The sequence below is a fragment of the Epinephelus moara genome, chromosome 20, assembly GCF_006386435.1.
Source record: "Epinephelus moara isolate mb chromosome 20, YSFRI_EMoa_1.0, whole genome shotgun sequence".
In the NCBI taxonomy this organism is placed as follows: Eukaryota; Metazoa; Chordata; class Actinopteri; order Perciformes; family Serranidae; genus Epinephelus; species Epinephelus moara.
In genome coordinates this window covers 20,725,662-20,749,401 of record NC_065525.1, presented here as the reverse complement: position 1 = coordinate 20,749,401, position 23,740 = coordinate 20,725,662, and the positions used below count along the sequence as shown (strand labels likewise).

The 23,740-nt window shown below is 39.5% G+C and overlaps 3 protein-coding genes across 10 annotated transcripts in view; all 3 read right to left on the bottom strand.

Annotated features, from left to right (window-relative positions):
• polr3b (polymerase (RNA) III (DNA directed) polypeptide B) overlaps positions 1-11,246 on the bottom strand; it is a 31,333-nt gene extending 20,087 nt beyond the window's left edge. Inside the window, exons 1-11 of the mRNA XM_050073970.1 lie at positions 11,080-11,246; positions 10,713-10,745; positions 8,832-8,888; positions 8,672-8,736; positions 8,465-8,540; positions 7,473-7,573; positions 7,098-7,189; positions 6,883-7,000; positions 6,445-6,553; positions 4,721-4,843; positions 68-184 (exon numbers count right to left, since the gene is read on the bottom strand). Coding sequence (XP_049929927.1) covers positions 68-184; positions 4,721-4,843; positions 6,445-6,553; positions 6,883-7,000; positions 7,098-7,189; positions 7,473-7,573; positions 8,465-8,540; positions 8,672-8,736; positions 8,832-8,888; positions 10,713-10,745; positions 11,080-11,151 — 963 coding nt within the window. The 5' untranslated portion in view covers positions 11,152-11,246. The remainder of the gene's footprint in view (positions 1-67; positions 185-4,720; positions 4,844-6,444; positions 6,554-6,882; positions 7,001-7,097; positions 7,190-7,472; positions 7,574-8,464; positions 8,541-8,671; positions 8,737-8,831; positions 8,889-10,712; positions 10,746-11,079) is intronic.
• A 2,198-nt stretch (positions 11,247-13,444) lies between these two features.
• On the bottom strand, positions 13,445-18,457 carry endouc (endonuclease, polyU-specific C). The gene is made up of 8 exons (XM_050073144.1): positions 18,320-18,457; positions 18,028-18,084; positions 17,830-17,929; positions 17,643-17,754; positions 17,414-17,535; positions 14,379-14,491; positions 14,061-14,211; positions 13,445-13,963 (listed from the first exon to the last, which is right to left on the bottom strand). Exons 1-8 carry the CDS (start codon positions 18,328-18,330, stop codon positions 13,688-13,690), a joined length of 942 nt encoding a protein of 313 aa, XP_049929101.1. The 5' UTR covers positions 18,331-18,457; the 3' UTR covers positions 13,445-13,687.
• A 2,023-nt stretch (positions 18,458-20,480) lies between these two features.
• The window catches only part of ppfibp1b (PPFIA binding protein 1b), a 28,945-nt gene continuing 25,685 nt past the window's right edge, over positions 20,481-23,740 (bottom strand). For 5 of the 8 annotated variants that reach the window (XM_050073215.1, XM_050073219.1, XM_050073220.1 and 2 more), the window contains 2 exons: positions 23,644-23,709; positions 20,540-21,733 (listed from right to left, as the gene is read on the bottom strand). In XM_050073215.1, coding sequence (XP_049929172.1) covers positions 21,650-21,733; positions 23,644-23,709 — 150 coding nt within the window. In that variant the 3' untranslated portion in view covers positions 20,540-21,649. Of the gene's footprint in view, positions 21,734-23,643; positions 23,710-23,740 lie in introns of all 8 variants that reach the window. The other 3 variants (XM_050073221.1, XM_050073222.1, XM_050073216.1) reach the window with 2 other exon arrangements.

Sequence of the window (23,740 nt, the reverse complement as noted above, 5' to 3'; positions counted from 1 at the left end):
CAAAATTAATATAGCTTGTGGAATACACGGAGTATACTTTATGATTCTTGTCTGTCTGTTAACATACAGGCACGTGTGTGAGGATGAGAGATGCCAAAAGCTCTCTGGCCTCCTCCATCTTGGTCTTCTTGGGGCCCCCCCACATGCGCTGTCTCCGCACTTTATTCCCGAGGTACCTCAGAGCCTGAAATGCAGATCAGCAGGTACAGCAGAGGTCAGAGAGCCGTCAACAGGAGTGTTGTCTGAAGGATTTTCGATGTTGGTGTCAATGTGATACCAATCTCCAGCTTGATACAGTTCAGTACCACCTTGGATTATAGCCAGTAAAATACTGAAAGTCAAGACACAGATGTCACAGAGAGTGTTGTTACAGCACTGTTATAACCAAGGGAACTGTTATGTCATTGGCATTTTGCAGAGTTTTTTTTAGATTATTTTGGGGGCTTTTTGGCCTTTATTGGATAGGACAGTGGTAGGGTGAAGGGGAAGAGAGAGGGAGGGTAACATGCAGCGAAGGGCCGCAGGTTAGAATCGAGCCAGCGGCCACTGCAGCAAGGTTGTACCCTTTGTGCATGGGGTTTCTGCTCTACCAGGTGAGCTACTCAGCGCCCCCATCTTTTAACTATTTCACTCGAGTACTCAGAGTCAGTGTTACATTAACAACTTTGCTGTTATAGAAAATCCTCTCAAGTTGGATTCAGCTCAGGAAATATGTTGATTCATTCTTTCTGTGATCCAATGTCCACAATTCTGATCAGGCATTTGATGCAAACTTTTTTTTACTTTTCTTAAGGTATTTTTTTGGGGGGTGTTGCCTTTTTTGACACTTGACAGCAGCAAAGAGGACATGCATCAAAGGTGGAGTCAAACCCGGGATGTTGAGATTGCATAGTAACAGTCTCCCCTCGACGCCATGCAACTTTTGAAACTTCACAGAAGTTTTTATTTTATTTATTTAACCGGATAAACCTCTAGAGATTAAAAATCTCTTTTTCAAGAGTGTCCTGGCCAAGACAGGCAGCAATATAAGTTACAGACAGACAACATGGAACAAAATACAGAATAAAAATGTACAGCTCTAAAACAAACAATATAAAACACAAAATAAAATCACCACAAAGAAAAGCCAAAAATATGTCAATGTATACGAGAAGACGTGCTGTCAAAAATATTAATACCTGTTGATACAGAACATTTGAAACCGTTTCGGCGCTCATTTTTTCACAGCAGTATCGATACACCGGTGCCAGTTGTGCTTTCCCTCTTGTTGTCAGCTTTTCTCTGCCATTAACTATGGATAAAAAAGTTGTTGTCATGTTATAGCCTTATTATATTTATCTTTTATTAAAATTTTAACTTATTTGGCCTCAATGTCAATTTCTCCTTGTGTTTTTGAAATAGTATTTTAATAGTTTATACTTCAAGGTATCATATTGAAGATAGAAATTCCAGTATCGTGACAGCACCACTGTTTTCGATACTGAAATTTATATAACAAACTTCACTTGCTATTCAAAAGGTATTTAGGTTCAATAACCTGCTCTGTCCAGTAGTTCTGTTGGTGATGTGTTCATTGAAACTCAGCATTTAAAGGCATTTGGTGCTAATGTTGTAAAATGATTAATGTGTGTGGAATCTTCTAGAAAAAGGGCTCGTGGGAGGTCAAGTGAATCACACACACACACACACACACACACACACACACACACACACACACACACACACACACACCTGAGTCAGTGTTCCTCTGCAGCCCTCTACTGAACTATAGTAAAGGTCAAAGGTTAATGAGGCTGAAGACTTTTTGCAGGACCACCCACCCTGCCCTCCACAATGCATTAAATATATATAAAATATATTCACATAAATACCCTTCAGGCAACTGTGTAGAAAAAACAAGTTATCGTCTAATCCAGAGAAATAAAACAATATATATATTTGATGAAATCATGTGTCATCAGATCTGATTCCTAAATGTATGGAACTACCACTAGAAAAAAAAATGACAGTCAAATTTGGTTTGGACAGATTACTTATCATAATCTGATAACAATGTTTCTTAAGCCTTATCTGCCTTTAATTATATAGATTTAGGCCTCATTGTGCACAATACAATGACCCAATGAATACCATGAAAAGACATCATGGAGGCTGGCAGACAGAGGGACATGAGAGCGGCGGGGACCGGTTGCTAGGAAGCAAATATGGCCTCATCAATGCATCAGCGGTTCCTCTAACAACATAATCTTTATGAAAAACAAATTGGCCGATTGCATTCATCTGTAGATGTCAAAGAAAACACGCGGGCCTCCTGAATGAACCGCCCAAAGCATTACTTGACTGGCTGGTAAGACAAAACCTTCGTCATCTGATCACAGAGACACAAAGAAAATACCTTCTGTCAACAGACGCTTGTTTCTGTGTCGGAACAACAACATCCTGCTCTTCGGACCAGTTAATGGGCACATTAGGGCTCGCTGATGAGTCAATATCGGCGTTCTTTGACCACCAGCTGAATCGTACTGTAATAATATGTTATCATTCTACAATTTCTGTTGGCCAAATCAATTATTCTGAACATGAAAATTAGCTCTATAAGTTTTTGTTTCACACAAAACCTTCAATAGCTGGAGAGGTTCATTTAATGCATCACAGAGAACTGTTACTGTCTGTCGACTGATTTGTCGAGTCATGATTCACATTATTGGTTTACATTTTTCTAATTATCCTAAATATTTTGACATTTTAAGAAATTCTTATTATTTTTCTTGCTGAGAGTTGATTGATTCGATGACCACGGTTAGCTTAGCACAAACTAAGGAAACAGCTCTGAAGCTCATTAATTAACTTGTTACATCTCCTTTGTTTAATCTGTACAAAAACAAAAGAGAGAGAAGGACCATTTGTTGAGTTGTTGTTTTACAGGGGGTGATGTGACTTCCTGAGTCTTGTCGTTCCTGTGAGGTTGCCAGGCAACCAGCAGAAACTCCAATTAGTAAGCTTGGTAGGCAGGTTTCTTTAGTGTTGGACAGAGCTAGGCTAACTGTCTCCCTCCGTATCCAGTCTCTGTGCAAAGCTAACTGGCTGTAAGCTTGTATTTAACGAACAGATATGACAGTTGTATCAATCTTGTCATCTAAATGTCTAACTCCACTACGACGGGGCCACAAAATTATTGTTTGATCATTTTTTGGAAGTTCCTTTTCTTAAAATTTTTTTGAAAAAATGTCTGAAAATACACATTAATATGTAGTCAACATATTGTACAACATGTAGCCTTTTGCAACAACTTGTCTTTGTGAAAGTGGAGTTTCCTCCCTCGCCCACCTGAAAACCAAAACCCTCTGCCTGACAGCCTCCATCTGCCCACTTTAATATACAACTCAATTTTATATAATATTCAGTTCAGTTTTATTTATATAACCCAGTATCAGAAATCACAGTTTGCCTCGGAGGGCTTTACAACAGACAACACCCTCTGTCCATGGACCCTCACAGTGGATAAGGAAAAAGTACCCCCAAAACCCTTTAATGCTTAGGGCCTAATATATGCAGTAAGTGGTCCCTACTCTGTCTTTCTTTACGCTAGGGGTGCTTGGCCTGAAAAATGTTTAAGACCCCTGGTCACTGTATTTCCCAAAATGCTGACCTTCCTTTCACAAACTGCTTTATTTTAAAGGGGATTAGAAAAGGTCAAAATCAGATAACTGAGATATCCTGACATTTAGAACCTGGACGGGTCAAGTTTTAAAGATGCTGGATCCTACTTTCAGGTAATGCAACAAATTGCATCTATTAATGAGACCAATCCTGCCTGGTAAATCCCCACGACCCTTAAACTCCACACCCACACTGAGTACCACAGAGGCTCTGTATGAAGTGTCAAGTTCAGGCTTAGAAAACCTTGATAGCATCAAGGGTTATTTTCCATAGACTGTATGAACTAATGGACGTAGCTACTGTGATGTCACCCATTGGTTTGTCATTTTGCCCACTGCCATCTTGGTTTTTCAGGGTTATAAGTGACCATATGTGGTTGAAAGGGTGGAGCAGTCGAGGACCAAGGGCTGGACTTAACTTGCAAATAGCCTGTCACCCAAAGAGGCTACTGAGTGAATGCTGACATTAGCTACAGACACCACAACCATTTTTTCTTACCAGGCTGTAAACATGTTTATTTCTGCTGTAAAGTTGGTCTTTTCAACGTGGGGGTCTATAAGGATTGCCTCCCTTCTGGAGCCAACCCAAAGTGGCCGTTCAATGAACTGCAATTTTTGCCGCTTCCACATTGGCATCCCTTTTCAGCCCTTGAGGTTGTGTAATGAAGGATCTTTGTTGCGGCCCTATCATAGGATCTCTGTGTAAAAAGGGCTAATGACTAAGTGGGTAAAGGCAGAACAGCTAGAACAGTCTGGTAAGTTTAGGAAATTACATCACACTACTGTAGTGCAGCTTTAAAAATCAGTAAAAGAGAACACTTACAATATTTCCATATCCAAAAATTAAGAAGATATCTTGTCTCACATCACAATATTGATTACTCTTTGTTAATCCAGATAAAAACAGAATTTACATGCCCTCCTGAGGCTGAGTAGGATTCCCTCTGACTAGTAAACTGACTTTTATGTGTAAAATCAGAAGAGTACAGTATTCCTATAACTTTGTAATAATGATTTCAGCCATATTGCCCTGTTCTGGCACACATAGCTCACTGAGGTACCTGTGTCTGTGTGAAGATCTGGGCCTTCTGACACTCCTCCAGGCTCGGGGCAAAGCTGGCCATGACGTGCTCCTCTGTACCGATCATCTGCACTATCTCCTGGTCACTCTCCACGCCCATACCCTGTGGGAATGACCAGCAGAGAGTGTGTGATGTGAATAACAATGAATAATATGACAGACTTAGATCTGATAGGTGACGTGAAATGCGCACACAGTAGATACTCTGGAACAAGAGGTGAGTCGGGACGCATGAGGAGGAGAAGTGTGTGTACAGGGAAGGAGAGGTGAACTGGGAGTCATAAGGTTGTCTGACATTTGCTTATGGAAATGTGAAGCTGTGGGAACTGATCCGCGTGTCCCACACTGGATCTGAGGTTGTTTCTGCAGCCAAACACTGAGACAGGGACGGGGAAGAAGTCACCCAGGATATACAAGTGCACAGCAAACAGAGCGAGCGTGCAAACTGTGTCCTGTGGATAATCACTTCGGCTCCAAACACTCAACGCTCACACAAGTTGACATGTTTGGAGAGATTTGTCCTCAGAGGGGGAATAAGTTAATGATGCCAGCTGGCTGACTGACATTTTCATTGAGAGCAGAGGGCGACACATGAAAATGAATCTGATCATGAATTACGGACACTACTGACATCTAACTACACATGAACATGCAACAAAAACTCTATGTTCATGTATTATTTATGCAAGGTGTCTACAAGCATCAGACACTTAAATTTAATGCTTTATAAAACCTTTTTAAGATAATTATACACAAATTTAAGACCGACAAATCATCTTTTTCTTATTCAAGCACTGCTGGTGAATAAAAAGAAAAGTAGTACATATGTGGTCTCTTGCAGTGGTAGGTCTTATGCTGTAATATGGTTATTAAAGATATTTTTTTTCTGGCATTTTTAAGCCTTTAATTGATAGGACAGATGAGCGTGAAGGGGGGAGAGAGAGAGGGAGTGACATGCAGCAAAGGGCCACAGGCTGGAGTCGAATCCGGGCCGCTGCGGCAACAGCCTTATACATGGGGTGCCTGCTCTACCTCTAAGCCACCGACGCCCCTGTAATATGGTTATTAGAGTGAGTTAGGTTATATCGACATTTTTCCCTAGGTAAGTGCATGTATGTCGTCAAGTATTAGGTTCAGTTGTGGGTTTAAAAATCAGCAACAATGTGGATGTTCCTGAACAACAGCCTGACTCATCTTAACTAAAAAGAAATTAAAAGATGAATAAATTAAATTAGAGAAATATTTGTGGCAATTTACGACCTCACAAATAAAAACATAGACTATTTTGTGACTTGTAAGGCCCAATATTTATAAAATTAAATTTAAGACATTTTAAGGCTTTTTAAAGAACCTACAGTCACCCTGTTATGTTGTGTGAAATCACCTGTTATGGACAGTCCAGGAGGCTGAAGTAAAACAGAGTCAAACATAAAACGTTATCTAATCAGTTGAAGTTACTTTGGAAACAAACGAGAGATTTTGCTTCATCCCCTGAGGCAACAACATCCAAACATATCTAGCTGTCTTGTAGCTCCCCCTACTGGATACTTGGTGTCATTTAGCCATGTCATCATCAACAGCCCTGTTACCTTCAATGTGAGCTCATTCTTGTTATTCTTATTTAATTATGATGCCTGAATGTTTTCTGCTGTCGTCTTGATGACACATAAATAGAAAAGATAAAGATTTTTTTTTTTTAAACACCTTGAATATGATGGCAATTGGAGCGTCCTCCGACAGCGTGTTGTGTCTCAGGTAGAATCTGCCTTGTTTGACAATCATATTAGTTCTGCTTTTCTTCTCATGAGTGGAGCTGGAGAAGATAAAAAACAAAAACAGCTGATGAGGAAACAGAAGGTTTGACAAAGACGGACAATAGTTACACAATAATATGAGAACTGGAAACTATCCATCCATTCATTCATTATCTGTAACCGTTACTCCTATTTAGGCTCGTGTGGGGGCTGGGGCTGATTCTAGCTAACACTGGGCCAGAGGCAGGTACACCCTTGACTACATCCACACTATCACAGGGCTGACACATACAAAAAGACAGCTGTTCACTCTTATATTTACAGAAGCCACCGTGCAGCTTAATGTTCCTCTGTCACTGAATGTTTAGTGGCGATGTTGTTGCAGTACCTGGTAACTGAGGCTCCGACTGCTCCCTTCCTGTCCTGCTCCACGATGATTCGATTCTTGGACAGCTGCTCTTGGATCAGAATGACTTTCTCCTGACCTTTTACTATGAAATAACCCCCTGTGAAGAAATATGAGATACAAACCACTCTTGTGAAAATGAACTGATAATAATTAGCCTGTGTTACTGCTCTAAGTCTGTGTCATCCTTTGTGTACCTGGATCCAGAGGACATTCATTGAGTTTAGAAACCTCCATGGGAGTTTTTCCTGTGAGAACACAGTTTGAGCTTCGCAGCATGATTGGCATCCTGAGAAAAGCAGAGTTAAAAACATTAATAACACATTATACTGTATATGATTGTCAAATGTTTTTGTCATCATGGACAAAACTATAAAACTGTGAAGTAACGGTTTGTTATCAAGGCTCCAGCAGGTGAAGACTTAAGTAAAAGGAAAGCTGTTTTAAGTTTTAAGATGTTAGATCTGATGAAATGGCTTTTTGGTTTGTAAAGTTTTGACTATGGAGGTCAGAAATGAAGCCATCTGGACAGGATGTGACACTGTGAGACACAAAAAACCAAACTACGATACCTTCCTATGGGCAGTGCATTACGGATGATTCTCTGACTGCCACGAGTGTACTCTATGTCCACTGTGATGGGCGCTGAGTAGGTCATGTCTCTGAGACGACACTGGAGACAAACAGGAATGCTGAGTGAAATATTCTGTTACATGACATCATCATATGTCAACACATTTTTCCCTTAATTATAATCACATATCCCTGTCAAGGTTCAGTTATGCCCAACGTTATTCGTATATGGATATGGACGAAGCCTTCTGTCTGTACTCTTACTTTCATTTAGTCTGTATTTGTGCACAACTTCTGAAAGTTTATAGATTTGGATGGAACAGAGCAGTACCACTAGAAATCGGGGTGTTGTGTATTTCAAGTGGGACACGGCACTAGGACCTGACAAAGAAATTTTAAAAATGGCAACACACAATGAATCAGTAACATAGTGAAAAGAATTCTCCGTCCACATGTCGCGATGTATTTAATGGCCTCACAGACCATGTCCGTCTGCAAAGATGCCTGCGTTAAAGGTACATTATTACAACCTCTTTCACCATCGTCATGTTTGTTCTTGTCAGAAACTTTTCACTCTGCATGCTAGTGCAGCTGGAAAGTGACAGGACGGAGGGGGATGACACGCAGCAAAGGACGCAGCCGACTAGGGTGCACAGTCCACCAGGTGAGCTAGGGGTCGTTCCAAAATATATTTAACAAGATATATATAAAAAAATTTAACTAACCTATTCACAGTTTGTCAAATGCCAACATTTTGGGCTGGTAGTGACACACCCAAAGTATCAGAATTTGACAACGTGGGAATGAGACTCAACAAATGACTTTTTTTCTCCAGTATTACATGCTGAACCTTTAATTTTCTATTGTCTGACAAATTGTCTCTAATAAAAAAAAAAAAAGTCTCTATTTTAAAAACTACAGCTACACAAACTTGATTACCAATAATGGTTCATAATATTTTCTTTAATATAAGAAAACAAGCTGAGCTCACCTCATGAGGAGACACTGGTCTGGTAACATTGAAGCTTTCTTCAACATCAGGCATGCCAACGTAGATATTGAGGTATCTGAAAGAAAAATATTTTAATATATTCAAACCAAACCTAAATATAGAAGCTGTTCACAGACATACATGAAGCACATATCAGTGATACATTACTATCTGTTCATGCAAATGATGAAGGTTCGTGTGACTTACTTGAGGTACCACATGGGATCAGCATCACTTGTGATCTTCTCGTTTGCTTTCATTATTTTCTTTATCTGGAAAACAAAACAAGAACAACATTAACATATCTACATGAAGACGCAGCTGCAAAAACTGAAACACACGCTCATGTCGGGATTCATGTTTTTACCTCTACATTGATGAAATAGTTGAACGAGTCGATGTGCTGCTTCACCAGTCCTTTCACCTGGAAACAAGATCGAACAACGGGTAAAAAACAAAAAAAGACAGGGAAACTAAAAGAAGTGCAGAGTTAAAAAAGTTTGTAATGTGGAGACAATAAGAGGTGTGATAATATGAAATTCTGTGAATCCAAAGATGACTTGAAGTTGGAAAAATATCTGCTTTGTAAAAACAGGAGGAAGGTCTTGACTATTTGTAACCTTCAAGTTTCTGATAGTAAATGTTCCAAAATGACAGAAAGATACAAAGTTCTGAAAAAGAATAAAAGGTTTTGTTATTTATGTAATGACATCCCCATCTGAGGCAAAAATACCATGTTTTGTTTGAGTGTAAAAACACAACCATTATGTGGAATAAGAAAAAGTATCTACAAAAACACTTTGTAAACCACACGTCCATCTTTAAACTTGTTATTGATGACAGATAAACCAAGGACTGCATGTAAACTACGAGCTATTTTGATGATGCTCTGCCTCTCTACAAAATCTATTCTGGTTGTTTACCTTTGTATTGCTGTCTTATAAATAGATTAAATAAATCTAAATCTGATTTTTAAAAAAATTACATTTTGTGACCATTCCTTTAAAAACGAAATTTTAAAAAAAATTGTAAATTACTGCTGAAATGTATCAACATACTTCCAGATCCACTGTCAATACCCATATGCTTGCACAGTGTTTAAAGAAGTATCTATTCCTTTAATACATCCAGGTGTATGAGGCTATAGTACGCAAGGTTGCAAATCAATAAGCATAAGTGTTTTAAGGCAATATCAGATTTCAGTCTGACGTTGCATTGTTGTGCATTGCACAATACATTGCATTTCTTGATTTGTAAAACATCTGACACACAGCAAAAGGCCGCAAGGCCAGATTTGAACTTGGGTCGCTGCAGCAAGGACTGAGCCTTTGTACATGGCTTTGTTAAATGCTGTCATGCTGCAGGGATGTCCTGGCCTACATATCAAATTGTACAGACTTAAGAAAACATCTGTGTTTGGTACATTTCATTTTGATATGTTTTTCAATTAATATGAGAATAGTGATGTAAAAAATATCATTCTCTTTAATATCACAACAGGATGTCTAAAGGTATCAGACACTAAAATTAAATGTTTTTTAAGACATTTTCAAGACATTCATTAACCAATTTTAAACACAGTTTTGGACAGAACACCTTTTTGTCGTATTTAAGCATTACAGATAAATATATAGGTAAGTAGTAGCCTATGTAAGAAGTCCTGTTCTGAGTTTTGTAGGAATATTATAATTAGAGTTAATCTACATTTTGCCAACAAGTAAATGACAGTATAAAGTAAGAGACATTATTAGTTCATTGGTAGGTTTGAGGATTTGTAACATCACAAACTTTCACACAGAGGAGCTCGACTCATTTTGATAAAGAAAATGAAAAGATGGATAAATTAAATTAGATTAAATGTTTGTGGGGATTAAAACCTTGCAATGTCAAATGTAAGACTTTTTAATGACTTTTAAGGGCTAATATTTCTAAAATATAATTAAAGACATTATAAGACTTTCTAAGGACCTGTAGACACCGTGCACAAATCATATCGCCATTACAGTATCAGTCAAAATAACTGCAACTCGATATATTTTCAAAATCGTTCAGCCGCACTCCTCTGATTATTTTATCCATATATAGTTTGTGAGTTAACTTTCCAAAATAGTACTATTTTGCAATATAAATGGACATCACAGCATAAAATTACATATCATGTCATAACAGAATAAATAGACTTAATGAAGAATAAAACTCAGTAGATGTGTGTGATACACAGCAGGTGGATGAAGGAGTGTTCTGTTACCTTCAGGAAGGCTGGTAACAGTTTCCATTTTTCCTGTTAAAAAGACAAAAACACACGAGGTTTTATTGGACTCTGTAGTTAACAAACAGTGGGGACAATTAGCTTGAAACACTTTTAATTGTGACTGTACTTTAAGACAATGAGTTGTCAAAATGTCTTCAACCTGCAGTCTGACAGTTCCCAAAACAAACTGTAATTAAATGTGAGGCTCAAACCAGAACAAACTGACACAGTCTGTAGTTCAGCTTCATGTTCCTCTCCACACTGACCCTACAGCTGTTTATGTTTCTGTGTGCAGCTAGCCTCCACGTTAGCTCCTCTGTACTCGTGGTGTGAGTCTTTCAGTCTTTATCTCCTCTGAACTCACCGCTACAGTGTTGACAGGAGCCGCCAGCTCCTGAGGAGTCATGTCACCAAACTCTCCTCCAAGTACCTCCATGTTTGTTCCTTCTGTTCACCTGTAAACACATAAAACACCGCTCATGCTGTCACTGTTGATGTGCGGCGGAAGTGGCACCAACATGCGACTCTCTCTTGTGTGTTACACTGCAAAACGTCCGTGCGGGCGGAACCAAAGAAAGTGTTCCGCTTATCGTAACATTCTAGTGCGGTAAAATCTAAATGTGTGCATGTTTGTAGTGATGAGGTGTAACTAAGTACATTTACTCAAATAGGCCTACCTTGACGTATTTGACTACTTTTTTTTGTTTTGTTTTGTTTATTACTTCTTAGTGTTTCCATTTTTGTCAACTTTATACTTTCACTCCACCACAGTTCATTTCAGAAGGAAATATTGTACTTTTTACTACACTTCATTTGCTTGACACTTTAAGTCATTGGTTGGATGGATGCAGTACTATACTATTCATCTACCTATTGGTAGCCTATACAAATGTCGTAAATTTACCCTACATTGACAAACTAGAACATTAAAATGCAATATGTGTATGTGTTAGTGATAAAAACTATAATAAAATTTTATGATAATATAACACTGTGAGAGGAGCCTTTCTGCATATTAGTACCTTTACATTTAAAACTTTGAGTCGACTACATTTTTGCAGAAAATCCCTCTGTAGTTAAATTTAAGCAGCATTTTGAATTCAGGACTTTTAGTTATTCTTTACTCTTTTTTGGATCCACATGAGCTTCTGCATCCGTGGTTGCTAATTTTTACTTTTACACTGGCTTATCTGAGTATAGTATGATTATCTAGTAAGTGTCTATGAACGTCCAACTCATCGCACAACCAGAGGTGTTAAATTTAGACAGCCATTGTGATTTTGAAGTGCTGGTACTACTTGTGTATTACAATTTTGAGAGGATTCAGGGGCGTAAATATAGACAGTGCAGGCAGTGAGATTGCACTGGGGCCCCTGGGGTGGAGGGGCCCGTAGATAGACACCTTTGAAAAAACCTGTGTTCAAAGAATAATATTATTAATTAGAAAATGGTGCCATATTCTATATGTGTCCTCAAAAAGCAAACCTATCTGCATTATGGTTTTCTTTTCTTTAAAAAAAAAAAAAGTCAGTGGCTATCTAAAACAAAATGATATGCTTTTTCTATATAAGCTATAAAATGATTGCTGTAATATGTATGTTGATGTTGTCTAATGTCAAGTCTCTATGTGTGTCAAGACAGTACACATATGATAGCGTGCACTAGGGCCCGTCATAATAGTGTGCACTGGAGCCCATCATATCTTCTTTACACCACCGTGAGGATGTCATCTCAACATCTCCTCCATGTTGAGTTTCTGATGTTTCTATCCGAGTGGAGGTTTTGCCTCCCTACCTGTAGCACTAGGCGTTACAGATCTTCCTTTGTCTCGTCTGCTATTGCTTATCTTAACCAGCAGTGACCACTAACTGCCATGATTTAACCCTGACAGTGTGTGATACTGGATTCTGTGTGTTATGTATTGTGCTGTCTGTTTTGTTGAACTAATGACTACTGTCTGTATCCCGAATTGCCCCTCAGGGACATTAAAGTCTTACCTTACCTTACCTATCTTTTATGTACTGAACATACCCATTAAATGACCAGTTTACCCAATTACAAAATACAAAAAATATTGAAATGAAATAAAATGAAAAATATGTTGTTGCTTGAGTTTGATTCAGTGTGAGACAGACAGTCACTAAAATGAGGACATAAGGCTTGAATTAGACTTCACTGCTGTGAGACCTGACTTACTTCATACTTGAGTGATTCTCTAAAAACTAAAAGCAAAAATATTCAAGTCTCAAGTTTTTACCTGATAAAATCCCAGAACAACAAAGATTGGTCTCCACCAAATGTCTTAATATATTATTATAGTAACAGCATTCACAGATCTGAATGACTTAGTTTGTGTTGCAATTTGCCTGTTAAGACTTGTGACTTGAGGGCTTAAGAGCAGCTTCACTCTGAGTAACCCACAGATCTCACTGCCAACTGTTATCATTTGAACTGCTTTCCAACAAAGAGTCTTTTTTTTAGCATTTTACATAATATATAGACCAGATGCAGCACTGACGTACTGGTCATATGTTAATGTAACACTCTTTGGGGGAATAATTCCTCACAGTTACTACTTTCAAAGATACTGGAGAATATTGTTGGTCATTTAAAGTTTATTATGTTATTGACACATTTACTGAAGAAAAGGATTTGAGTATTTCTTCCACATACTTGGAACTTAATCCAGGACATCAGTGTAATGAAGCGATTCAAATGTATTACAGAGGTTAATTGAAAGCCACTTTATTTGCTGAGGCATAAACACACCAAATATTTGACTTTAAAAAGCAACAATTTCTTTCACTGAAGTAGCTTTTTATGACAAATTACTCAAGTTTACAGTGGTCTTGATAAAAACTACAGACATGTTCACATCTATGTCCGTTTTAACCAAACCACAGGACATTTGTGCTTCAAATTCTTAGACATGAACATTATCAGGATCACTTTGTATCAGAAGATCCTCCTCCTCAGTGTGAGTGCTGCCTAACATGTCGACTGTTGCTGCTGAGCAGCTTGGGGTACGCAGTCCCGAGGGAGCGTCCGTGTCTGATGACCACCAGCTCCATCTGACACTGGTCGATGTTGACCAGCACTGTGGTGCTCCTCTCTGTGTTCATGAGGAAGACGATGGTGAAGAGTGCCATCTCAAACTCAGGGCTGGTCCCAATGAAGGCGCTGCCGACGGGCTTCACAATACCGTGCCAGCTGAACTGGAGGTTCAGGACATGGTCGTCTTGATCGGGCTGTGGACAGAAATATGTGAGCGTTAGAGTGAAGGAATAAAGACGGAGACAGCAGGCTGAGTTGTTACAGAAAGATCTGATGAACTGTTATACTCACTAAGTCATGATCCCTGGCCTTGTAGCCTTTGTAGTCCAAGTGTACGTTCTTCTCTTGCAGGTAAAACTGGATCCAGTTGTGAAAGCCGATGATGTCCGTCCCAGATTTTGTCTCTCCAACAAACACATGCTCGAATCCACAGGAGTCCAGACTGGTGAATGTTTTAGTTCAGAGACACCACACAAAACAAATGATTACTTTAAAACAATTGACTTCATACTCAGTCATAGTGCATCCCTTGATTGCTTTCTGTACACACACTGATGCAATGATGGGTTCAACAAACAGATATGATGATGTGATGTTTGGAGATCTCACCCTGTGTTTCTCTGTCTGTGGTAGAGGTGGAACCAGATCAAGCGCAGCTGATTCTTAAAGAGCCTCACATTAGAGTTGGACTGTCCTTTAGTCACCAGGTACTGATGAGCCCGCTGTGGACACATCACATAAACATCACTGCAAACCCTGACTCCAGATCAGCTCTACTGCGCTGACTCAATACACAAACAGGCCTGCATGGACAAAAACATTTCAGGTCAAGCAATGTTCATAAATATAATACTTTTAAACTTTGTAATACACTTTTTTAACTTCACATCTTTAAATCAGTCACCAGCAGCATCTACAATGACTAGGCCTCTTATGATGTAATACAATTGAGCAATTAAAACTTTGGACAGGAAACCAATAAGAGAACATCATTGCCATGTTCTTCAGAAACTAAATATATGTTATGTTTTGATACTTTCATTAACTTTGCCTATTTCAAACTCATCCATAAATGCCTACATAATCAGGCTCCCCAGGTGATCAGTGACGGTGCGGTTCCACTTAGAGCTTCTGGCTCAATAACACGTGGAGCAGTCGATGACAAATGTAAGGTTCCCCTGTGTAAGTCCTCATTTGAACAAACAGCTTTTTCTGTCCGTGGAATTAACATGTGGAATTATTTACCTGCAGAGCTTAAACTGGATCCTGTTTTAGCTCACTTTAAATTCAAACTGAAACAGCTTTTGAAGAGGAATCAGTTATACAGACATGACTAATTTGGTGCTTCCTATTCTGTGGTGCTAATTATGTATTGCAGTTTGTGTCTTGTATTGTTCTGTCTGTGTTTTTATTGTTGTTTGTACTTTGCATACTGTACTTTTCCATACTGTGTAAGAACCCTGAATTGTCCTCTGGAGAAGACTTTCGTCCACTGCAACCCTCGCATCCATCTAACAAACATGCCTTTCTTTCAAATACAACAAGTACTGCATGTCCACATTTTTCCACTGATCCTCTTTGGGGAGCACAGCTGAGGCCAACGCAGCATTCCACAGCTGCACACAGATGTTTCACATGTTTTTCTCTCTTTATAACATCCTGAGGTTGTGTGTTCAATGCCGCAGTGAGGCAGGCAGAGGCAAACCCCCTCTGGAGTTCAGCTGCAGTCTCAAAAGTCTTAATATACACTTTTAGAAAAATGTCTTCCAAAAGGTTTCCTACTGAAGGGCTGCAGCTCTACCAAGACCATTAGCTTCTGAAAAAAACTTTCTTGAAACAAGGGTTCTTCAAGCGTGCTGTGTAAGACTAAGGGTGCCATGAAGAACCCTTTTCATCTAAGGCAGGGGTGTCCAAACTTTTTTAAATAGGGGCCAGATTACATAATGTGACAATACCTGGGGGCCAGCTGCATCTCACATCACATCGCATCACAAACACAACTGTCGTCTGCCCTCGTTGTCGACGTCATGCTTCTTTGCTATGGCCATGTCTGCTACTGAGCAGGAAGTGTCAGCTGCTAGGTTATTTGCATGTTTACCGTCTGTTTATGAGAACACATTGGCTCCTCCTGCGTAGTTCCTACTTGGTGCGTGTCTACAGACTGTATGACAGTCCTGCCATTGTGAGGTGAACAGAAAAGATGCAAAGTGAACTTGCTGATACACAAACTTTGTGTCAGGCCACATATAGTATATTTATGAGAAACAAGGTTCTAATTTGGAACAAAGTTTTGGTTTCCATCCCCACTGCACCACTGAAATAATAAAGGCTATAGTAGTAGTGAATTCACAACATCTCCTCCACCTTAAAACCTGATTGTGAACCATTAGTGTTGTGGGTTGTTCTGGACCACATCAGCCGCTGCCCTTCAGGGACCTCATGAAGCCCAAGGCCACTGGATGTGGTTTGTTTGGCACTGGGAACGAGTTATTGGCCTGCTAAACTGGAACCATGGCTAATGGGAGAGAGATCTATGGGTAATGTAGTCAACTTCTATTTTAGAGCCCTCCTGGGTGGGTACTAGATGAAACCCTTGGGATATAGAACAGTTCGTGTTAGGATACCCTGTGTGGGATCTAGATGAAGCCCTTGGAATGTAGAAGGGTTCTCGGTAGGACGCCCAAGGTGGGATCTAGATGAAACCCCTTGAGGTGCAGAAAGGTTCTCAGTAGGACACACAGGGTGGGTTCTAGATGAAACCCTTGGAATAGAGAACGGCTCTCGGTATGACATCTTGGATGAGTTCTAGATGAAACCCTTGGAATAGAGAAGGGTTCTCAGTAGGACATCTTGGATGAGTTCTAGATGAAACCCTTGGAATAGAGAAGAGTTCTCGGTAGGACACCCAGGGTGGGTTCTAGATGAAACCCTTGGGATATAGAAGAGTTCTCGGTAGGACATCCTGGGTTGGTTTGAGATGAAACCCTTCTGATATAGAAGGGTTCTCGGTAGGACACCCAGGGTGGGTTCTAGATGAAACCCTTGGGATATAGAAGAGTTCTTGGTAGATCCATCTGGGTGGGTTCAAAATGAAACCCTTGGGATATAGAGGGGTTCTCGGTAGAACCTTCTGGGTGGGTACCAGATGAAACCCTTGGATTGTGAAAAAGTTCTCAGTAGAGCCTAATAGGTGCATTGTTGTTAACACTCTTAGAAGGTGGAAAGGTGTTGGATTGAACCCCCAGAGAGGGTTGTAGGTGGAACCATTAAACCATAGAAGGGTTTTCTGTAGAACCTCTCCTAGGTGGTTCTGGGTGGTACCATTCATAGATGGTTCTAGGTACAACCATCTAGGTTGGGTTCTAAGTATTACCCTCTAACAGTGTTCCAGAAAAAAGAAAAGAAAAAAGTTTTACCAAGACGCAAAAATGGCTCTCCTATGGGGTAAGCAGACAAACTCTCTTTGGTTCTAATTAGCACCTTTATTTCTAAGAGTGTATGTTATACACATTATGTTCTTACTCTGAGGAGATTGAAAACAGACAGGTGTGAGGAAGGAGGACTTGTGCAACAGACACTGATGACAGAACTGATAAATGCACATGGCTTCTTGGATGCAACTGGTTGTAACACGTCCAACGTACCTTCATGACGGCTGTCTCTAAGACGGCGTCTAGGAAGAGATTCATCTCTGTCAGCTCCTCTGTTGTGACTCGTTCAGCCACGCCTGTGGACCGCTCATAGTTGTCGAGGAGTTTCATGAAGCCTGCAGGAACAGAAAACCCATTTATCACAGTGAAGGCTGCAAATGAGCTCAAAGTCTATAGGCTCAGAAAGATGGAAACTATTTCTGTCTGTTACAGAGACACTTACGAGAGATGGTGGTTATGTTCTTCAGTTTGTTCTCATTGACATTGGAGAACAGAGGCTGTGAGGCGTGATCCTGGACGACATGGCTGCCCTGGGTTACAAAACCAGCTCTGCCCTGGACAGTTCACAAAGATTATACGTTTGTAAAATCATAAGTGCAGTGTTGTCTGAATGAGACCATGCTCCATACCTGAACAGAGACTGTGTAGTCTGTCACAGGCGTCAGACGATTCACATCCAGGTTCCACAACTCATTGAAAATATTGGATAGTTCCTGGTTTACAGCTGGTCTGTACAGTCAGGGAGGAGAAATACAGACAGCTGATAAATACCAGCAAACTCAGCAAACACAATAACTCATGAGAAATGTCCTTATAGGCTACTGTACCTTGATGCATTCAGTCCACCGAGAAACACAGTCAGAAGGACGAGGACTCCACAGAACCTGTACATCACACATTTAATACACGTTATATACACATCAGTGTGGAAATAAAATATTTAGTCTACTGACTAACAATAACGATAACAATAACGTTGTTGTACAGTCATAAAAGACAAAGTTACAAGCTGCTACACTGCGACCAAACTGAACTTACCTACAGGCATTAAGTTTATTTCCAGAGTAGTGTTTCTCAAAATAAATAAATAAATAAATGAATAAATAAATAAATACACACCTTGGAGCCATGATGTTTCTCGCAAACTTCCACTCCCTGAGCTCGAACTGTAGTGAAGTGCGCTCCTGTCTGTTTCACTTAAAGTCCAGTCTCCACCCGCACAACTTGCCCTGCAGGCGTTGAAGCGTGTGCATTAACTGCGCATGTGCAGATCTGAACAAATTCGCTCAGACGCTTTAGTCGTAGGGCCACCAGAGGGCGCGCTGTCTCATTGATTTGATAAAATAATCCTTCATTGATCCTCAGAGGGGAAATGCAGGTGTTGCAGCAGCACAGAGACAGAACTATGTATAAATAAATACTACTTTAAAAAAATAAATAAATAAAAACAAGAGGCATATATAACTAGTATAGTGTAGAAGTAAAAATATAAACTGTACAAGAGCATTTACAGACAAAGTTAAGAGCTAAAGAGACAAGTTAGGAAGTAAAGTGACACGTATGATTAATGGCTATGAGTCTAGTTTATGTTAACAGTGTGCACCATGATAATTTATACTGTGATAAAGTAATACTTGTCAGTATTAATATAACAAATAGAAGTACAGAATGTTATTAGATGTGGTAAGACAGTAGACTGTGATCATGGTGCAGTGAAGACAACTTAAAATGCTTTTGAGTGAATGATTCCTGATTGTTTTTACACAGCTGTCTTACAGAGGTATCATACAGAGAAAGCATGGTTTGCAAATATCTAACACAAGCAGGCCTCCGACTCTGAGTTTTTCTGCTCACAATATTCTCAGTCTTGTTGCTTGTTCAGCAAATATGAATCTGTTTCTGGGGTGTGAACTCATATGTAGAGAGGAACAAAATGGGGTCTAAGGGTCAAAAAGGGTCTAAGGAGAGACAACATTTGTCCTGGATACAGGCAAGATGTGGATGAGTGAACAAACTGCAGAAAATATTTTCTCAATTTATTTTCAGTTTTGATGTTTGTGTCACTAAATATAAAAATCTGGCTTTCTGTTTATTAAAATCCATCAAACAATACCCAGATGCTCTAAATTTATTGACACTGGAGAACCATAGGATTGGACCTAACCCTGACACCCTCAAAGCTCTGTGCGTACCATACAGTCTATGATGCATACATGCATTTCAGTGAGCAAACTTGCCACCCTGCACTGGGATCGCCCACCATTGTGTGGGGTGGCATGTTTGCATATGTGCACATCTATAAAACTGTTTGCTAATTTTAGAAAAATGTGGTATTCAAGCTTTTAAAACTAGGTTTTTGATGAATAAATAATTTGTTCACCTGATTTTCTTTTTCATAAAACTATAACTTCACTCGTCTTCCATTTGTCTTTCAGAGAGAGGAGAAGAGTTGAAACATTAAGCTTGAACCCTTAAATGGAAACTGTAAGTATCAGTTTATGTCTGTTCACCCGATTATTATTTTTTTACTACAACTACCCTTGAAAGGTGCGCCAAATCTCTCTACAGTGAATGTTGGCATGACAAACAATGCAAAAAATGTCTTGAATAAAAAAATCAACAAGAGAAAATGTCTGTTTTCTGGATTTCATTTTCAGTCATGTTTGTCTTTGCAATGGATATTATGCGTTGGAAAATCAAAGGGCCCTGTATGTTTATATGGTTTAAGTGTTATGTTGTAGGTTGAATAACCTTCAAAAGGGTCAGACCTTGAATTGGTCTCTCTCAAGTACAAGGATGGATGAATCAGTTGGTTCTTGTCATTGTAAGTAGGTGTTCTAATATGTCTGCATGTAACTGTGTATCTTTTATTCTTTTTATTGTGTGGTTGTTTGGCTGTGACTTTTTTGTATGCTGCCGTCTTGGCCAGGTGTCCCTTGTTAAAGAGGTCGTTGATCTCCATGGGACTTACCTGGTTAAGTATGGGTTCAATTAAATAACAATAAAAATGTTTTGTACGGTGCACACATTTTAAACAATGCTCATGGGGTGCAAACCATTTCCTGTGCCACCGTTTCCAAATGCTTCAGTTAAATGATCGTATGAAAATAAGGAAAACCTTGTAACCCTACACAAACAGAAAAGGCACAGGCAATACAGTGAGTTTCTGAAAGTTTTAGTCATCTGATGTAGCTTTGAAATCTGAAATCTCAATTACAGTGTAGTTACCTGTGAGCTGTTTGCTGTGGTGTCCTCCCTCGTCTCTTAAGTACACTTGTCTTGCAGGTTGCTCAGTTTATATTTCTCCAAACAATCAGCACAATCAAAGTTGAGCTATAATATCAATACAGAGGAGTGCAGGTGATATGATGCTTTCAATTTATTGCCTCTATCTGTGGGAAATAATTCACATTAGACTCTTTAAACAGCCACGTCTTTAGGACAGTTTTTCATCATTTCATCATCTCACTCGTCCTCTATGTTAAAGACATCTGATGAAAACCCAAACTGATTTAAATTACTTTATTGATCTTAAAAATGGATAAACGTAAAAAACAACAACAAAAAAAAAAAAGGTTTAATTTCTCCTTTATGGTCGAGGGTTGCATCACAATATTATTTTGGAAAAAACCCGTCATTATCTCACAAACCTTTCCAAAAATACCTGTGTCAGCCAACAGGGGTCCATCAAAAATCAATTTATGGTAAAAAATAAAATAAACAAAAAGCTCTTATATAAATGTGTTGAATTCCAATACCATGCAATGATACCTATTAGGGTTTGTACTGTATGATATGTACTGGTGCAAATACATGTAGAGTATTACTGTTGAGCAAAAACCTGTAAAATGTTCAGCGTAGGATAAAATATATGACAGTTCCCATGTAAGTAGCAGGGTTTAGTTCTGTAGAAAACATAGCAGCTGTTTCGGAGTTATCAATTTACACCAAAAAAAAAAAAGAGGGAAAAATCTTCTCAGCATATCACTTCTTTTTTTTCAACATTTCTACAGTCAGAAGGCAACGTAAAAGACATATATTAAAATCTATATTGGCTTATTTTAGATGTCTTTTTCCTGCTGGTTGACACTTCTGTTCTATCAAAAATAGAAATGTGCCAAAACACAACTGAGTACAAAATATCTCCAGAAACCAGCTGGCAGGCGAGCAGTGGTGTTGCCCTACATGTTCCCGCTGTCATCAGACGACAGTGATGGAGACAAAGTTCAGGAGTGATAGTGGCGACTGGACTGCAGGCTTTCACAACACCGTCGTTTAAAACTGAAAAAACAAAGACACTAATACTTTTGGCTCATCTTTGAACGTAACACTAAAAAAAGAAATGTGGGAGCATTTGGGGAGTTTGTTGAGACAAGTCTGTGTGCGAGTGGAGAGGATTGGCACAGAGTTTCAATCACAGCAGGACCAGGTCTTGTGGCGCTGGCAGTCTCATGCATTGGAGTCCTCGTCTGTTACGCTGGGGTTCGGTGAATTTGAAGCCTCTTTGAAGAATTCATCATCCTTTAGCATGCTCTGGTAAAAGACACAAGACAGAACAAAATATATATTACGCTCATGACACAATTTTATCTATAAGTACAACATGCTATGTGTCCTGGTCAACATTAACAATGTTTAGCACATGGGTCTTAAGTGCATTCAGGGCATGTTCAACCACTTTTGCGAGTTAAACAGCGCATACTCTGGGCACAAAGTGGGACACAAGGTGTAAAAGGATTGTATTTAGTCGCTTTATTAGTCGTAGGTGTGTATTTACATGTCAGATTTAGCAAATTGGAGAAGCAGGCAGTTTTCTGATGAGAGTACCGCAGTAATATCTAATACAGATTTTGGACATTTAAGCAAAAAAACTCAAAAACTGTAGTTTTAACCTTGATGGAAGAAAGAAAAATAAACTTTGAGCTTCTGAAATAATGAAAGTTACGCTGCTCCTTGTGCATAAATGCACTCAGCGTCTCTCTTAAGCCTTGTTTCCACCAAGCAGTCCGACTCAGTTCAGTTCGGTAAACATTACAACAGTTATTTTTCTGTTTCCATGGTGCAAAGCTGTAGACAGTACCAACATAACCGTCCCCTTTTTTTGTAGCTTACTGTTTTGTCTAGATGGAGCTAGAAACACTGCAGTCCGTTGATTGGTCAATAGAGATCCGTCACTCTTGCTCATGGCCAAGTTGTGTCTGGTTTTAAGGCTTATGTGACACATTCCCATATGATAACAGGTTTTACATACAATAGTAAACTATAACTATAAAATGAAAAGATGTTTTGCTGCCTTTAAATTTTTACTACTTAACACTTAGCAGCTATAGCCTTAGAAAATAATTTAATTCACTGGGCTGACTGCAGGCAGCTACCAGCAACGTTTGAGGTGATTTCTTGAAATGTTACTCAATGTGTGAGCTGACGACGTGAATCAATCAACACACACCTTACATTTCAATACGACAACTTTGATCATTGCTTTTGTTTTCACTGGCTCCAGTCTATTTCAACCAGATTATATGAACTGCAACTATTCCGTTTCCTCACTTAGAGACAAAAATGAGTCGGAGCATTGCACCAGCAGCACTACACCCCTGCTTTTGCCTGACAAGGACTGAATGCACAACCCTGCTATTTTGAAATATTCCATTTAGAGAGATTCTCATGGCAGCCTGTCTTTTTTGTTCTGAAAATGTCAACATGCAACCCCGTTCCGTGGATGATAAACGAGGTGCAAATGCTCCTCTGCATCACCGGTGAAGAGGACTTACAGGGAGACCTGGGAGGAGCAGTGAGCACAACAACCCCACCTACATGTAAGAAGACTGTCTGCAGTAGAAACACTTTACAGATCTGGGACAAGAAACATGTCCTTAAGGGTTATTTATGGTTCTAAAAGGTACTGTACTGAAAGTTTTTGGTGGAAACGCAGCTTTAATGGCGAGTCAGACAGCAGCCTCACTCTGCTTTTTGCTGTGTTCACATCTTTGAGAATGTAATTAGTATTCATCCTATAATGATGCATCATTTCACCCATCCACAACCCATCAGCGTGTTTCTGTATGAGTAACAAGCAAAAAGAGCGTTTTAAACCCGCCTATGTAAGTGGATCTTACTATTGTATCTGAAAAATGTGGGCTTTAAATAGTAGAAAAAAAACTGCACCATAAAGACTTTAGAACAAGTTTTTGTATGTCAATGGTGAAATCGATTTCTGCTGCCTCAAAATAGCAATACACCACAATGCGCCTGACCACACCTTATTTTAAGACCCACTGTACCAGCCCATGGGTGCACAGACAGGCACAAGTATATTTGCTACTTACATATCATGGGCACTGGCCATGAAAATGACAACTGTATCAGCCTGAAACTAGCAATGACAGTTGCACTGTGGGCAGCTTTGTGCTGTGTGTAGGACAGGGCCAGTAAATTCTTACCGTCAGGTTTTGAATCCCCTCAGAGAACGCTCCAATCTGTCTCACAGTTCCCTCAGAGTCCTCCATCTGTGAAACAAGAGGCAGCCTTAAACTCAAT

Excerpts from the sequence above, each read along its gene's own strand:
- endouc (XM_050073144.1), bottom strand. Across the intron at positions 14,492-17,413 it reads TAGAGACAGCCGTCATGAAG|CGGGCTCATCAGTACCTGGT; the intron begins GTACGTTGGACG and ends ATGTGTCCACAG. Across the intron at positions 14,212-14,378 it reads CACAGACAGAGAAACACAGG|TCTGGACTCCTGTGGATTCG; the intron begins GTGAGATCTCCA and ends AACATTCACCAG.